The following is a 17,728-nucleotide window of genomic DNA, read 5'->3' as shown; positions in this document are numbered from 1 at the left end:
CTTTTTGGGCAAAGGCATCAACATAGAGTTTACAGGAGAAAAAAAGAGGCATTCAAAGAAAAGAACACGGTCCCTACAGTCAAACATGGCAGAGGTTCCCTGATGTTTTGGGGTTGCTTTGCTGCCTCTGGCACTGGACTGCTTGACCGTGTGCATGGCATTATGAAGTCTGAAGACTACCAACAAATTTTGCAGCATAATGTAGGGCCCAGTGTGAGAAAGCTGGGTCTCCCTCAGAGGTCATGGGTCTTCCAGCAGGACAATGACCCAAAACACACTTCAAAAAGCACTAGAAAATGGTTTGAGAGAAAGCACTGGAGGCTTCTAAGGTGGCCAGCAATGAGTCCAGACCTGAATCCCATAGAACACCTGTGGAGAGATCTAAAAATGGCAGTTTGGAGAAGGCACCCTTCAAATATCAGGGACCTGGAGCAGTTTGCCAAAGAAGAATGGTCTAAAATTCCAGCAGAGCATTGTAAGAAACTCATTGATGGTTACCAGAAGCGGTTGATCGCAGTTATTTTGGCTAAAGGTTGTGCAACCAATTATTAGGCTGAGGGTGCCAATACTTTTGTCTGGCCCAATTTTGGAGTTTCGTGTGAAATGATCAATGTTTTGCTTTTTGCTTCATTATCTTTTGTGTTTTTTCATTTAAGACAAATTAAATGAAGATAATAAAATACCAAAGAATTTGTGATTGCAAATAATTTTCAGGAAGAAACTAAGTATTATCTGACAGAATTGCAGGGGTGTCAATACTTTTGGCCACAACTGTATATGCGGATTCAACATTAAGAGCGTCAAACAAATATTCAGTCACATTATCAAAGATATCCCCCAGTTCCTCTATCATCTGAGCATTTCTTATGGTCCCAAACATAAGTCCAAGGGGACCGGTCATTATCATTCCTGTCTTAAGATACCATGGGGTTTGCATTAGATGGCTTTTTCGTGTGGATGGCACATTCCGCTTTACTATCATATGGTTTGGGATATTACTATATGGGAAATCCCTTTCTTCCCACACGCACGTGGCTGACTCCAGTCTAGCCAAAGTACAAGCACCCTCTGTCCCTCGGGGAATCCACCTATATGCATTGCTTCCACACACTATGTATATTCCCTTGGGCAACTCAAATTGATACTCACTTATGAGGGCCACTGCTATTGAGACCATGAGTGTGGTATCAGAGTAGAGGCACCAGGAATCATTTAAATCAGTGGTGACTGACCTATAATATTGTAACGGTTGGCATTGGGGATTAGTATTAATGCTTATGGACATCTCAGCTGCCCCATCCCCATACTGGCCTTCCCTGGTTTCTTCATCTACATGGACAGCTTCTCTTTTCTTGCATAAGTCAGTGTCTCCTCCTATGAAGAAATAATTTCTTGACCAGTTGGAGTTATGCAGCATTCGTTCTAGACAGACGTGCCTGTAAGATTGGAGTTTACCTTCATTGGGGAAAGGGACCTTGGCTGCAAAACTAACTGTTAACTCCTGGGCCGGAACTTTTCCTATATAATTCCTGTCTGCTTCTCTATTTCCCCAAGTGCCATCATTATCCTTGAATTCAAAAAGATTATTTGGACGCTTACTCGAAGGGTCTTGGTTCCCAGTAAGATTAAATTGGAACCATGGTTGCCTGGTCCACCCTGTGATGGGTAAAGCAGCGGCGGTTTTACTTTGCTGCTCAGAAAGATCCAAAGGCCGCATGTCCCAACACCCCCTTGTGAACAAGTCCTGTTCAGATAATGGAGTAACAAAATAAGGCATAGTCTTAGCAGCTATGGTGACATGGGAACAGATCCAACAATTTGACAAGTTTTGGGCCTGAGCAATATAATTATGATACTGGACAAATTTATTAGTCCACTGCTTTGACATATCACTATTCCATGCCTCAGATACTTCATTACTCGGTCTACCAAGCACCAGGAAAACAAGCATGAGAAGAGTGAAGGGATGGTACTTTCCTAGTTCCATTTCCTTAGTTCTTGTGGAACCTTTTACAGTGAGACGCGTGGATCCAGGCAGGCTTTCCTTCCAGCTTGATTGAAGTTGGTGTGGTCAGCTGGACTTGGTATGGTCCCTCGAATTGGGGGTCAAGGCTTTTTCTCAAATGCTTCTGCGTCACCCCCCAGTCTCCGGGCTTAAGATCATGCGAGCCTGGCAAGGAGGAGGGATCTGGAATGGAACTGAAAACACGAGTATGGATTTGCCGCAATACTTGTTGCAATGCGCCAACATAAACTGCATTATTTGAATGAGAGACCTGCATTTGCTGAGGGAAGTACAACCCCGTTTTTGGAGCACCTCCGAAAAGAATCTCGTATGGACTCAGACTAGCCTTTTTGGTTGGCGTGACCCTAACTGTATATAATGCAATGGGAAGATACTCAGTCCATGGTTTACCTGTTTCTGCCGTTGCTTTCTGGATTTTCATTTTTAAAGTACCGTTCATCCTTTCCACCTTACCGCTACTCTGCGCATGGTACGGAGTGTGGAATGATTGCTCAATTCCTAGAGCTCGGGTAATTTCTTGACACACCTGTGACGTGAAGTGACTACCTCTGTCGCTTTCAATGACCTCTGGTACTCCAAATCTGCAAACTACCTCTGATAATTTCTTTGCGACAGGTCTGGTGGTGCACTTTGGCGGCACCTTCACCGTTTTCCCTATGTTATGGCATGCACAGATCACGCATGAATTTGGCAGCAGCATAGTGGAAGCCTGGAGCGACCCAACTAGCTTTCACCTGACTTACCATTGCATCTTTGGACTGATGCGTTATGCCATGAGAGAGCACATCATGGGGAACAGTGCCCCTGGAAGGCAGTACTTACTGTCCGCTTGCCACAGACCATCTTCTTCCTTCACGCATAGGTGCCTTTGCCAGTCTCCTTTTTCCGGTGTAGAGGCCAGTTCTTGCAGGCTCTGGAGTTGTTGTAGGTCCATCCCCCGGGACACCTGTACAGTATATATCTCTGCGGGAAGAGGAAATAGTGCAGCAGCTTTTGCCGCAATGTCAGCTCTATTATGGCCTTCAGCTTCTCTAGTGCGCTCTTTAGTATGAGCCCGCACTTTGATTATTGCAACTCTCTTTGGCAGCTCCAGTGCTCTCAGGAGTTGAGCTACCAATTCTGCATTTTTAATGGGTCTACCAGAGGAACCAACAAACGGTCTGCTCTTCCATATGGGACCATAATCATGGCAGATGCCAAAAGCATAGCGGCTATCTGAAAAAATATTTGCTATTAGATGCTCAGCAATTATACACGCCTCAGCGAGTGCTTTCAGTTCAGCTTCCTGAGCAGACATCCCAGGTGGCAGTGCTTCACTTTTGACTACACCATGTTGGTCAACTACAGCATGCCCCGTGTGGGGTATCCCATCCTGATAAAATCGTGACCCATCTACATAAAGCTCTAGATCTGCATTAGGAATTGGTGTCTCCTGCACATTGGCAAGCGGTTGTGTTTCTGCATCCATAAGCTCGAAGCAATTATGCTGGGCTTCAATTTCTTGGTCATCATCTGTATCAAGTAACAAAGTGGCTGGGTTTAGAACAGTACACCTCTTTGTCACGTTTGGAGGTTTCAGCAAAGCCACTTCATCAGTATATTCATAGACAAATGCTTAGTTCTAGCTTGGAGCAATAGCTCCTGTACAGAGTGTGGTACTAAAATCCCCAAAGGATTATTCAGCACCAAATCTGCAACTTTTTCTTTTAGTACATGTGGGTGCCCCCTTGGCCACTATATCCAGCTGAGCAGAATAGTATCCCAAAGGGCGATGTTTTCCCCCATGTTCTTGTGTTCGTACTCCTTTAGCATGTCCCCCCGATTCATGACAGTACAAACGAAAAGGGAGGTCATAGTTTGGAATTCCTAGTGCTGGGGCTGAGAGAATGGCTCCCTTCAGGTCCCTGAAACCCTCTTTGGCTTCCGGGGTCAGTTGGTATGGCTGCCCCTTGTTGCATGTGGACAACACATCAATTGGGATACAGCGGGAATCCATTCTCTGCAATAGCCTATCCGCCCCAGGAATGTTCTTAGTGCAGCACTTGATGTGGGCTCCACCGCTTGGCTGATAGCCTTTTTCCTTTCTGTTGTTATGAGCTTCAGCTGAGATGAGATGCAGTGTCCCAGGAACGTGACTTTTTCCCTTGCTATCTGCAATTTATCTTTAGCCACCTTGCATCCCTCATGATACAAAAAGATCAGTAGAGAAACTGTTTCTTTTAAGCAGACCGGTCTGTTTGGGCTACATAGTAGCAGGTCGTCAACATATTGAAGCAGCTGTACCTCACCATTTTCAGGGTGCCAGGGGAGCAAAATCCCTGCCATTGCCTCAGAGAACAAAGAGGGAGATGTCGCACCCCCTTTAGTCAGGCATGTCCAACAATACTGTTTACCTGCATGAGTGACTGCAAACAGCAGTTGGCTTTCCTCATCAATAGGCACCGAGAAAAACACCGCTGGAATGGCATCGGTACGGGAGGCGAGTGTAGATTTTGTTATTTTATCGGGAGTGAACATTTTAGTTTAAGAAGGGGTTGTCCAAGTAGTGGACAACCCCTTTAAAAGGGAACCTGGCACCCCCAAAATCAAAGATGAGCTAAGCCCACCAGCATCAGGGGCTTATCTACAGCATTCTGTAATGATGTAGATAAGCCCCCGATGTATCCTGAAAGATGGGAAAAAGAGGTTATATTATACTCACCCAGGGGCGGTCCAATCTGATGGGCGTCGCTGTCCGGGCCTCCCATCTTCATACGATGACGTCCTCTTGTCTTCACGCTGTGGCTCTGGCGCAGGCGTATTTTGTCTACCCTGTTGAGGAAAGAGCTGTAGTGCGCAGGCGCTGGGCCGCTCTGACCTTTCTGGCACCTGTGCACTGCAGTACTTTGCTCTGCCCTCAACAGGGTGGACAAAGTACGCCTGCGCCGGAGCCGCGGCGTGAAGACAAGAGGATGTCATCGTAAGAAGATGGGAGGCGCCGGACTGCGACGCCCATCAGACGGGATTGCCCCTGGGTGAGTATAATCTAACCTCTTTTTCTCATCTTTCAGGTTACATCGGGGGCTTATCTACAGCATTACAGAATAATGTAGATAAGACCCTCATGCCGGTGGGCTTAGCTCATCTTCGATTTTGGGGGGTGACAGGTTCCCTTTTAAAGGGGTTGTCCACTACTTGGACAACCCCTTATTAAACTAAAATGTTCAGCCCCGATAAAATAACAAAATCTACACTCGCCTTCTGTACAGACGCCATTCCAGCGGTGTCTGCACTCGCTCTCCCCGGGGCTGTGATGCTCAGCATTGGCGTCACCCTCTTCATGTTCAGTTTGTCTGAAGGCGGAGAGGAAGTCGGGGCTGCAGTTCATCCTGGACTTCCTCTTCCTGTTCAGTTTGTCCGAAGGCGGAGACAGTGACGCCGACTCTGACTGGGCATCGGGCATCATGTATCACAACGAGTGATGAGCGAGTGTACCCATTGCTCGGGTTTTCCTGAGCACGCTCGGGTGACCTCCGAGTATTTATGACTGCTCAGATTGTTTTCCTTGCCGCAGCTGAATGATTTACAGCTACTAGCCTGCTTGATTACATGAGGGGATTTCCTAGCAACTAGGCAACCCCCACATGTACTGAGGCTAATAGCTGTAAATCATCCAGCTGCGGCAAGGAAAACTAAATCTCCGAGCAGTCATAAATACTCGGAGACCACCCGAGCAACGAGTCCACTCGCTCATCACTAGTCACAACGCCACATCACAGCCCCAGGACCGCGAGTACACACCATAGGAATGGCGCCTGCACGGGAGGCAAGTATAGGCTTTATTTATAGGGGCCGAACACTTAATTTAAGAAGGGGTTGTACAAGTAGTGGACAACCAATTTAAGAGTCTTCAGTTGGGGCAAAATAACGGTACATTTTTGTAAGGGGTCATTATTGTAATATAGGGTCCAAGGGAAATTATAGTTAAAGGTGGGACATTATTTCTATTCCTGTGACTTCCATTGTTCCATGACTTTTCCTTCTTGGTGCCATCATTTTTCATGTAGAGTATAAAATAAATCCAGGCAGATCTAAAGAATGAGAGGAGGTTTAGACATGAGCGAATATTGGCGGCTGCCTCCTTATTCGGCTCGCTAACGGAGCTTACCGATACCTGGAGCGCTCCCGATAATCAGCTGTTCGGCACCGCAGCTGCGTGACAGTCACATGCATGGAGAGGCTGTGTGCTGGGTTCCATGCATGTGACCGTGACACAGCCGCGACCCATGCAGCTGATTATCGGGGGAGATCCGGGTTCCCGATGCAGCTAATCAGTAAGCGCCATTAGCGAGCCAATGATTTTCGCTCATGTCTAGTTACGATCGCCTACACATTCAAACAAGTTGGTTCTTGCTCAAGAATAAAAAACAACTTTTTTGGAAACGTTAGTGTTCACACTATCAGACCCTCATTCTTTTGACCTGTCTGGATGTATTTTATATCTGGACTCTGACGCCACGTGAACCCAGGAGCAACTACCTTTTGCTGTCACGTTCTCACTTCTTCCACATGTCAGAGAGGGAAGTGAGAGTGTAGCAGCCAAACAGTCGCTACTGATTTTAGGGTCCTAGTGATGAGCGAGCGTGCTCGGATAAGGTGTAATTAGAGCATGCTCGGGTGCTAGCCGGGGGTGTTAGACAGCCGCAAGACATGCAGAGATTGCCCAACAGCGGTGAGACATGCAGCCTCGGAGACTCAAACGTATTTTTCGAGCACGTCCCAAATCCTTTATGTAGCTCAGTTCTTTACAAAATGATTACTAATTTGTCAGAGCTCGTGGCGGTTCTTTATTCCCTGCTCTATTTTATCTGTACATCCCCTTTTCCTTCCCTGCTGCTATCACTGACAAAAGCTCTCCACAGCATGGAAAGGGAAGAAAGTATATCAGGGAGGGCAGAGAAAACATAGAAAAGGAGGAAAGCACATGAAGAGGAAATTGCAAGATAGAATATGTGATCGGTTAGCTAATGAAAACCTCAGCACCTTAGATACACACAGACTTCACAACCAGCTTGTATTAAAGGGATTAACATTCCCATAATCTGATACTTGGACCAGTGTGCAAACGACATTATCGGGAGGTCTGAAAATAAAATGATTGCAGAACAAAAACACATTGCATTCTTATTAACTAAAGCCAACCACTAACACGTTAAAAAATAAAATAATATTTTGCATGTTTAAAAGGGGGATTCTGTCTGCCGCCAGATTAACATCCATCTATAATAAAAATAACTGCACACACCACAAACACGTAGGGTAAAAAAAGTTTAATTTTTTTCTATGTAGAAACAGGTCGTAATTGTACAACAAGTTAAAAATATGACGTGGTGATTATTTACAGATGCATCGTAAACCACAAGTCACGCCGAACCCACCACCAAGCCAGAATGTCAATCATCAGAGAACGTAGGGGGTTAAATGACCTTTCTAATATGGCGGAAGCCGGATAAACATTATATATAAAAAAGACACAAAACAAAATATGTAAAAGTTTTTAAGAAATTCAACCCTTATTTTTTAAAAAATATGAACAGCTTTGGTTGATCTGTATCTATGCGGGTTAGATTAATGTAAAGTGCCCTCGTACAATGCTAGGCCAGCCTGCAATGCATCCACTGACAGATCTGCACGGTGTGCGCTGTATGTACCTACAGTATATATTACACATCCACGCCCTCATCCACACACACACACACACACATATATACACTTATACCAACCGTGCACTGGTCGGCATTAGATCTGTGCTGAGTTTGAGATTAACCATTTTATGGCCAAGAAAAGAAAAAAAAAGTCCTGATCAAGAGCCCTATTAATGTCCATCAGAAGATGACGAGAAGTCTTACCTCCGTATTCTAAGGGGAAGAAACTCCGAAAGTTCCTTATTTTCCTACCCTGAGGTCATCAAGATGCACCGCGGTTACCCAGCGTCTGCAGGATTATGGGGGTGCAGGTTTATGGGGTACGCTGCCTCCTGATTTATCTACGATATATGGCTTTAAGTAGCGTCACAAGTAATTTATTAAAGACAAAACTAAACAGGCGCGTGCGGGAAATTAGTTGGAAATAGCGGGTTACCTCCCGTTCAGGTCACATATATGGCGGCTCATGGTTTATGCACATGTTAAACATATGGTGCAGATATTTTTGCATCTCTTGGGCAGGATAAAACATACATTTGTTTTATTTATTTTTAGTTTATTTTTTATTTTTTATTTAATTTATTATTTTATTTTTTTTTACACAGCGTGGTTTTCGGTGCAGATTTTTCCCATTCATTAATATAGATCAAATCTGCAGTAAAAACGCTGAAAGAATTGACATGCGGAAGATTTATATCTGCAAGGAATAAAAAAAAAACGCATGAAGGAGAATTCAGGATTCTCATTCACGCCACTGCCATCAGGAAACCCTTCAAGTTTTGCAAAATCTGCACACAAAAAAACCCCCCAAACTTACTGTTTTACCTTTTGGCTCAGACCGTTTCCTGTCCCTCCCCCATGCTTTACAGTGCAGCACTACCTTTCCTGTCTAGCTATTGTGTAGAGCAGGTAGAGTGGATTTTCAGTGTCAGGTGGTAGTTGAGTAATTCACGGTCCGGATACAGACGGACCGGGGGTCTCCCGACCCAAACTTACAGCCTCATAGGGATGGATAAGACAATAAGTTTGGCTCCATAGACCCAGGGTCTGTCCGGGGCTTTGAAGTTGCATTTTTTTTTTTTTTTCTTCTACAAAGTTATGCGCACCCGTATTTTCAGAATATGACAAATTGAATTTAAGTAAAGGAAGCGCCTGCAGTGTCTGTTTTGGGAAAGAACGATATATATATATATATATATATATATATTTAAGGAAAACATCCAGAGAAAATACTTGAAACCTAAAAAAATAAATCAGAAATGTAAAATAAAAAAAAAATAAATTATGTATTTTTTTTTTGAATTCCTAGAGACTGAGATAATCCCCTGCAGTAATGAAACCTGAACACAGGTAAAAGGAATATATTTTGGAAGCCAATGGACGAGTTGGCTGATTAAGAGTGCCTTCACAGCACTAAAATTATTTTTTTCTGCCAGAGAAATATCATGGTCAAAGAATATATTATTAGATTACCGGGGGCGACACCAAATTCCCCCAATGATCAGTTCGTAGATTTTGCAGGAAGGATATGGAGCCAGAACAGCGCCGTACATCGTTAGTGGCTGTAATAGGGTACTGCAGCCCAGCCCCCACATACCCTCCACTTTCTATTATGTCCCTGAACTTGAGGGGTCTGTAAAAAAAGGATTTTTGCATATTTAAATGGTGGTCAACCTGAGACCCCACCGATCTCCTCCAACCAAATGCTTATCTTTGAATATGAGCAGTGCAGTTTACGGGCTGAACAGAAACTATGCGTTTGTATACCACTTTACTGACGCTCAGGGATAAGCGTACCACGGAGGCGCTGTAAGGCAGCACATGTTGTATGTATGGGCATAGCAATCCGAACTCCCATAATGCACTGCTCAGTGATCAGAGGTACACAGCAGAATTCTGAGTTCAGCTCTGGATGTAAGAAAAGAAAATATTTTATGCATCTGGAATGTTCAAAACAGTTTTCTGTGTAAATCGGATATGATGTCTGAGGTCACGCAAAATGTAAGGAGCACATACAGAATCTAACAGGCCAAGGTAAATGCCTTAGGAGCAGAACTCACCTGCTGCACTTTTTTTTTTTATGACTCCATGTATTTTGGGGGTTGAATGAAATAATAGAATTATTCTTACCGGTAATTCGGTTTCTAGGAACCTTCCACGACAGCCACTTCGGAGGTTGTCTCCCCGCCCTAATAGGGGACAGGAACACAGAGGTTAAATACCCCTCCCCTTCCTGCAACCACCAGTGTTTTCCTGGACACTAGCATGTATAATTCCCACGAAAACTGCAGGACTTATCCAATAAGAAAAAATATCAGATAGGGAGGGAAACTAGTGCTGTCGTGAAAGGTTCCTAGAATGCGCATTACCGGTAAGCCTAGTTCTATTTTCTCCAGTCACCTTCCACGACAGCCACTTCGGAGTAATACCAACAGCTAATTTCTCTAGGGAGGGACCACGGCCTGCAGAACACGTCTGCCAAATGTTAAATCCCTATTGAAATTTAGCCGGTAATGTCTGGTGAACGTGTGGATGGACGACCAGGTGGCGGCTCTGCAGATCTGCTCTGATGAAGCATTCCCCTCTGCCCATGATGTTGCCATCGCCCGGGTAGAATGTGCTTTCAGAGAAGCTGGTGGATCAAGTTTCTGTGATGAATAAGCCAGGCAAATAGACTGCTTGATCCAATTTGCGATCGTATTTTTTGCCGCTTTCTTGCCTTTGTTCCGGCCTGAAAACTGCATGAATAAGTTTTGATCGATTCGACAGGTTTCAGTCTGTTGTAAGTAATGTAGAACCACCCTGCGGACATGAAAGGTGTGAAAGGTCTCTTCCTTAAGGTACCTTCACACTAAACGACGCTGCAGCGATCCAGACAACAATCCGGATCGCTGCAGCGTCGCTGTTTGGTCGCTGGAGAGCTGTCACACAGACAGCTCTCCAGCGACCAACGATCCCGAGGTCCCCGGTAACCAGGGAAAACATTGGGTTACTAAGCGCAGGGCCGCGCTTAGTAACCCGATGTTTACCCTGGTTACCATCCTAAAAGTAAAAAAAACAAACGCTTCATACTTACCTTCCGCTGTCTGTCCCCGGCGCTCTGCTTCTCTGTACTGGCTGTGAGCACAGCGGCCGGAAAGCAGAGCGGTGACGTCACAGTGAGTGCAGGAAAGCACAGCGCCGAGGGACAGACAGCAGAAGGTAAGTATGAAGCGTTTGTTTTTTTACTTTTAGGATGATAACCAGGATAAACATCAGGTTACTAAGTGCGGCCCTGCGCTTAGTAACCCGATGTTTACCCTGGTTACCAGCGAAGACATCGCTGAATCGGTGTCACACACGCCGATTCAGCGATGTCAGCGGGAGAGCCAGCGACCAAAGAAAGTGCTGGCCTTCTAGCCCCAACCAACGACATCACAGCAGGATTCTGATCGCTGCTGCGTGTCAAACTGACCGACATCGCTAGCGAGGAAGCTGCAACGTCACGGATCGCTAGTGATATCGTTTAGTGTGAAGGTACCTTTAGGGTTGGAGGGGTTTGGACAGAATGAGGGCAGCACGATATCCTGGTCCCTGTGGAAATCCGAGACCACTTTAGGAACAAAAAACTGATCTAGTTTCAGTATAATGCTGTCCTAGTGAATATGAGATAAGGTTCCTTATCAACAGAGCCTGCAATTCCCCTATGCGTCTAGCCGTAGTGATCGCAACTAAGAAGACTGTCTTGAGGGTTAGGCTTTTTATAGTCATTGAATCCAGGGGTTCAAATGGATTTTGAGTTAGACCTTTGAGAACGCTGTTGAGGTCCCAGGGCGGGACTTTGCTACGGAGTCTGGGACGCATCCTGGATGCTGAAATCATAAAGCGTTTAATCCAGCGGTGGCCGGCTAAGTCCCTATCAAAAAAGCTGCTAAGGGCTGATACTTGCACCTTGAGCGTGCTAGGAGTAAGGCCCATTTCTAATCCCTTCTGTAAGAAATCTAAGACCCGTGCACTATAGGGATGAAAGGGGTCCGGGGATTATGGGAGGCAACAGGATGTAAACCTTTTCCAGACCTTGGCATAGATGGCATTGGTCACTGGCTTTCTGCTCTTTTTTTGAGGGTCTGGATTACTTTATCCGAGAGACCTCTGGCTTTTAAGATTTTGGCCTCAGTAACCATGGTGCCAGGCTCAGTTTGTGTAGATTCGGATGTAGTAGGGGACCCTGGTGAAGGAGGTCGACTTTCTGAGGTAGAAGCCAGGGACCTTCTAGGGCCATATCCAGTAGGGCGCTGTACCAGCGACTGCCGGGCCATAGTGGTGCGATTAGGATTGTGGTAACTCGGTCCATCCTGATATTCTGTAGCGTCTTCGCCAGCATGGGAATGGGTGGAAACACATATGCGAGGTTGAACCTCCACCGCCGTGAAAATGCATCTATCCCTTGCGCTCCATCCGAGTGATAAAGGGAGAAGAATGTCTTTGTCTTTGCATTTTGTCCGTTGGCAAACAGGTCCACTTCTGGGGTTCCCTACCTTGAGGTTAGGGACATGAACACGGTTTGGTCCAGGCACCACTCCCCTTGATGTATGTCTTTCCGGCTGAGATAGTCCGCCTGAGTATTGTCTACTCCTCTGAGATGTACTGCCGTGACTGACAGAAGGTTCTTCTCTGCCCAGGAAAAGATTCTTGCGGCTATCTCTTTTAGACCGGCATACCTTGTTCCTCCCTGGTGTCGTAGGTAGGCCACTGTGGTCATGTTGTCCGAATAAATTCGAACGTGGTGATTTTGGATCAACGCAGATGACTCTTTTAAAGCTTGTTCTACGGCTTTCAGTTCCCGTAGGTTCGAGGAACTGCTGCTGATGTCTGCTGGCCATCGTCCCTGGAAGTGGTAACTGTCCACCACTGCGCCCCAGCCCTGTTTGCTGGCATCTGAGCGGAGTGTCTTCAGGGGAAGCTGGTCCCAGCTCACCCCCTTTTGAAGATTTTGGTAATCCAACCACCAGTTTAGAGCCGATTTTACGTGGCCGGGGAGAAAGATCCTTTGAGTCAAGGGGACCTATCGCTTCCTGGAGTGTAGGAGCACGTAGGTCTGCAGAGTTCGCGTGTGAGCCTGAGCCCAGGAGACTGCCTGATTAAGTCAGCCATTTCCTCGGAATTGAAGTAATACTTTTTGTTCTCTGACTTGGTGGGGGTGGAAGTGGAACCCTCATTCTCCCAAACGTCCTCCAAACCCGAGGATTGAATCTCCCCTGAGTTAGAGTCAGACTCCACTGGAGCCTTTTTCCTCTTTTTGGGAGGAGGTGGAAGAGGCACCGGAGTCTGGGAGAGGCTGACCATGGAAGACTGGACCTCCTGCTTGATGAGGGTTTTTATGCTATCCAGGAGAGAGGGCTGCTCAGCGCGTAGAACCTCATCTGTACAGGACTGGCAGAGCTTTTTCCCATATGTAGATGGGAGTCTGGTTGCACACATTTGCGGCTGGCCTTTCTAGGATCAGAGACCTTTTCTTCCTAAAAGAGAGAAAAAAGGTCTTAAGCCGCTTGAAAGTATATATAATGAATAGCTAGGGCTAACCTGCTACTTACAGTAGGAGGGGGTACGCTGGGTTCTGTAGATGCAGAGCAAGGGGGTTTGTCACCGTCCATGTCAGTCTGTCACATCAGACAGGCCTACCTGGTGGTCCCCTGCCCGGATCTTTTAAGGAGGATCGTGGGTCAGTGTTTCCTGTGCTCCTCCTCCTCGTAGCCCAATTGGGGGGAGATCTTTTGAAAACGCCCTGAAATGCTGCTCCAGACGATATAGGCCAAAAACCGCCGCAGGCGCACGCTCCAACGTGGAACGCACTGGGACCGACCGGAAGTGACGCCCGCAGGAAGCGACGCGCCATCCTGAGACTCGCGCCCTACCCAGCGAGCCCCAGCACGGACCGCCCGGGATGCAGCAGCAGGAGGAGGAAGAAGCCGGTGGGCTACAGGAGACCCCCTGCATGCACGTCACCGCCCCGCTTTACCCCCAAAGGAGGCGCAGGAGAGGCGGGAGGGTCCCGAGTCCTGAAGCCAGGAGATGGGAGCAGCACAAGAGGAGGAGAGGCAGGGCCCGACCTCAGCTGCCCGGCTAGTGAAAGGTAAATGTGGAGCTCCGGTCGCCGGCCATGGCAGCCCCTTCAGATTCTCTTCATGCCCCATAGGGGACAGGAAAACACTGGTGGTTGCAGGAAGGGGAGGGGTATTTAACCTCTTTGTGTTCCTGTCCCCTATTAGGGTGGGGAAGGCTACCTCCGAAGTGGCTGTCATCGAAGGTGACTAGAGAAATACATGTTAAATGTATTTTTTTTTTAAACATTTTTGATCATTTTGTTCATTCAGGAAACAATACATATACATTAGCAGAAGTGAACAGATTCAGACCCTAGCTTTTGTATTTAAGCATCTAATGAGTTTGTGTAAAGGTGATTGTGGAGGGAGGAGGAGGTGAGCTGTGACATCTATTGTGAATGGTGGATCCTGTGTTATCTAATGTATATAGAGGTGTGATCAGTCATTGTACAGGAGGAGGAGATGAGCTGTGACATCACCTATTGTGAATGGTGGATCTGGTGTTATCTACTGTATATAGAGGTGTTATCAGTCATTGTACAGGGGGAGGAGGTGAGCTGTGACATCACCTATTGTGGATGGTGGATCCTGTGTTAACACCTCTATATACAGTAGATAACACAGGATCCACCATTCACAATAGGTTATGTCACAGCTCACCTCCTCTCCCTGTACAATGACTGATAACACCTCTATATACAGTAGATATCAGTCATTGTACAGGAGGAGGAGAGCTGTGACATCACCTATTGTGATTGGCAGATCCTGAGTTATCAGCTGTGTAAAGGGTTGTTACCCATTACTATAATTGTGTCTGTGATGATGACACTCCGGAAAGGATTTCTGCAAACGGGAAACTAGAGACTAAAATAGCCAACGTGAAAATTGCAAAAAAATTTTTTTATGAAGATTGTAAAAATAATAAAAAAAAAAACTGCCAAACAAAATAAAACAATTACATTTAAAACACAAAAACCCAATTTAAACAATTGGTTACTTTCGGATGATACATTTCCTTTGAAGCCAGAAAAAGCTGACGTGCACTTGCAATGGAATGTGCAGTTTGAACGGTCACGAGCCACGTTCGATGGTCGTATGACCGTCGGTGCGGATTTCCCAATGCGGACATTGGGAGGTGTGATACATGCACAGAGTCTGCATGGTTCCTGGGTACAGAGACGTACGGCCTCAGTCAGGATTCATGTGTATATTCTCTTTGATAAAAAAAAAAAAAAAATTCTAATATATAATCTAATCTTCTAAAAAAAAATAAAAAAATAAATAAATAAAAATATTCTCTCTCCATACAAAACCACAGGCATAGAGAAGAGACCCAGCCCTATAATACGGCCGTATGCAGCAATATTCACAGAATCCCAGCTTACTTTCCCAAACCAAAAGCAGTCAGCCATGTTATTGCCAATAGTAACGGCTGGATACAACGTGTGCACATGGTAGACATAACTTCATACCGCTTCTGCGATTGTTGGTCCGTCAGGGGGGTAATAAGGAAAAACTTTAGAACTGAAGGCATTGCAGCCATTTTGTAATTTGCATTCACAAATGCCGGCCCTTTAAGCATAGACTCCCAGAACGCTTGTGCTCCACAAAAGACACTTCATTATTAAGCAAATTATAAAATTACCACAAAAAAAAAGCCTTAAAGGGTTAAACTCGTTTTTCAAAAATTGTCTATCTTAATTTTTTTCTCTTTTATTCCTATTTTTTTTTCCCCTCCACCCATCAGATTATAATTGAACTATATATATATATATTTTTTAATGCAGACTGAGAAAGGGAACTAAAAAAAAAAAAAAAGATAGTAATTTAAAGTTCCTCCTTTAGTAACAGATCAGAGTTGGTCTACTGCAAACATATAAACCCGGAAAAACATACAAAAAAATAAATACTCTCATCCCTATCATATATACAGAGCGAACTCTTCCCTCTCCCTAACCCCATCGGAAACACGCCCAGGTTAATAAATATCCTACCAAAAAAATTCTAGATTTTCATCATTAATTTAATGCATATGTCGATGGAAAACCACAAAAAAAGTTTTGTTATATACAAAAAAAGGTCTATAAATATAATATTTTAAAACGGCGGCTTGTCCCAGGGGACGGCTATATACAGATGGGGGGAGAGAGAAGAGGGCATGCCTCGGCCGAGGATCAAGTAAAAATGTGTATAAAAGATTATACATAGTAACCCTTACATCCTTTGGATGTTTGACTCATTACATTTTTTGTGGTCGTCCATCCCCAAAATAAATAACAGCAGGTTTAGGAGTTTCAGTGGTGGTTGTATAAAAAAAAAAAAAAAATTCTCTGCTGCCCGTCACATAGGAGCCATGAAATCTTGTCATTCCTGGGAGCCAGGACACATTTTTCAATCTGTTACGTGTGGCAGATCTTCCTCATCAGACCCCGGCGCAGCGGCGGCACAAGACAGGACAGGATATTATTGACTTGTCACTTGTGAGAAACCCGAGGACCAGAGAGATTTTCTGATGTTCCCGGCTCAACTGAGAAAGTGTCAGTCCTCGTTTCAATCTTCAAGGCAAACCGTCGTCTTCTAGGCTCAATGCCACTCGCTGGCGGAAAAAAAGAAAAAAAAAACAAAAATAGACGATGAGAAAGATGTTAGGCAGCGACTGACGGGACTAAAACTGAAGTGACGGCACAGCAAGGGCAGGAAGCGTCGCATCAATCATGGCGCACAGCCGGGGGTCTGCACCGTCTCCCACAACCTGCGGCTCGCACTTGGGTTTCTGAACTTTGATTAGAAACTAGAAAAATAAATTATTTTTTCGCTGCTTGGTAAATGTAAAAAAAAAAAAAGAATAGAAACTGCTTATGTGTAGATGTGACTGTTCTGTTATGACTGTTTGCCTTTAGGTATGATGCTGTTTTGGGGGCAATGTATGGTACGGTTATCTGAGCACCGTTTAGTGCCGTTAATAGGGGACTGCGAGGCAAAAAAAGAAGAAAAAACTCAACGGTGTGGTGGGAGCTGTCGCGATGAAGACAAATGGGAAGGTGTAAAAAAAAAAAAATAAAGATTTATTAGAAGAAAACAATGCATTTTTTCTCACTTTTTTTGGCTCATCTCTTTTACTTCACCACTCTGCTGGCTTGAATGGGTAGAGCAACTACTACTACTGCTACTACTACTCTCATCATAATTGCGCCGGACCTGCACAATTCCACAACGTGAGCAAATTCCATCTACTCTTCCATATTTAACACCAGGACTTCACCATGGAGCCTCCTACTTTGTCTGATAGTTAATACTGTACTGTATGGTACAGTTTTGGGGTGAGGTTATTGGAGCACTATATTGTGTTATTGGGGTACTGTATGTTTCCGCTCTGTGGGCACTCTAGGGCGCCGCTCTGTTGTGGGCACTCTAGGGCGCGCCTCTGTGGGCACTCTAGGGCGCGCCTCTGTGGGCACTCTAGGGCGCGCCTCTGTGCTGTGACACCATAAATTGGGCAGTACATTATAAAACCATCCTAGACAAAATCCCACAATCCATTTTACCCCCTACGTATCAGAGTACTAGCATCTAAATGTATTTCTATTATGTGACTTGTAGTACTCACAGCTGGATAGATGTGCCCAATCTGAGTTGTTCGGCCAATGTGGATCTCTTCCTCCTCCTCCTCTTCCTCTTCAGTTGTTTTCCGGTAAACTGGATTATCAAAATTCATGCTCTTCGTATTCTTCCGCTTCCAGTTCCTCCAAATGAGATATCCGGACAGGCAGAGGAGAGCAAGAACAGCTTGGGGAAAGGAAGACGTTGTACATTAGAAATGGCAGCTAAACAAGTACATAAAATAAAAGATCACACAGAAAAGTGGCTAAACAAGGAACTATATACCACTTTAATTAGGAAATATAGCCCAACCAGAATCTCCAGTTGCAGACCGC

The 17,728-nt window shown here is 45.2% G+C and overlaps 1 protein-coding gene across 3 annotated transcripts in view; it reads right to left on the bottom strand.

Annotated features, from left to right (window-relative positions):
- Window positions 1-14,010: 14,010 nt before the first annotated feature.
- Window positions 14,011-17,728, bottom strand: part of LRP8 (LDL receptor related protein 8) — a 175,630-nt gene continuing 171,912 nt past the window's right edge. Inside the window, exons 18-19 of one of the 3 annotated variants that reach the window (XM_069737883.1) lie at window positions 17,401-17,579; window positions 14,011-16,389 (exon numbers count right to left, since the gene is read on the bottom strand). In XM_069737883.1, coding sequence (XP_069593984.1) covers window positions 16,351-16,389; window positions 17,401-17,579 — 218 coding nt within the window. In that variant the 3' untranslated portion in view covers window positions 14,011-16,350. The remainder of the gene's footprint in view (window positions 16,390-17,400; window positions 17,580-17,728) is intronic. The other 2 variants (XM_069737885.1, XM_069737884.1) reach the window with 2 other exon arrangements.

The sequence above is a fragment of the Ranitomeya imitator genome, chromosome 8 (assembly GCF_032444005.1).
Source record: "Ranitomeya imitator isolate aRanImi1 chromosome 8, aRanImi1.pri, whole genome shotgun sequence".
Taxonomy (NCBI): Eukaryota; Metazoa; Chordata; class Amphibia; order Anura; family Dendrobatidae; genus Ranitomeya; species Ranitomeya imitator.
Note: the sequence above shows the minus strand (reverse complement) of the source record. Positions and strands in the feature narration are given on the sequence as shown.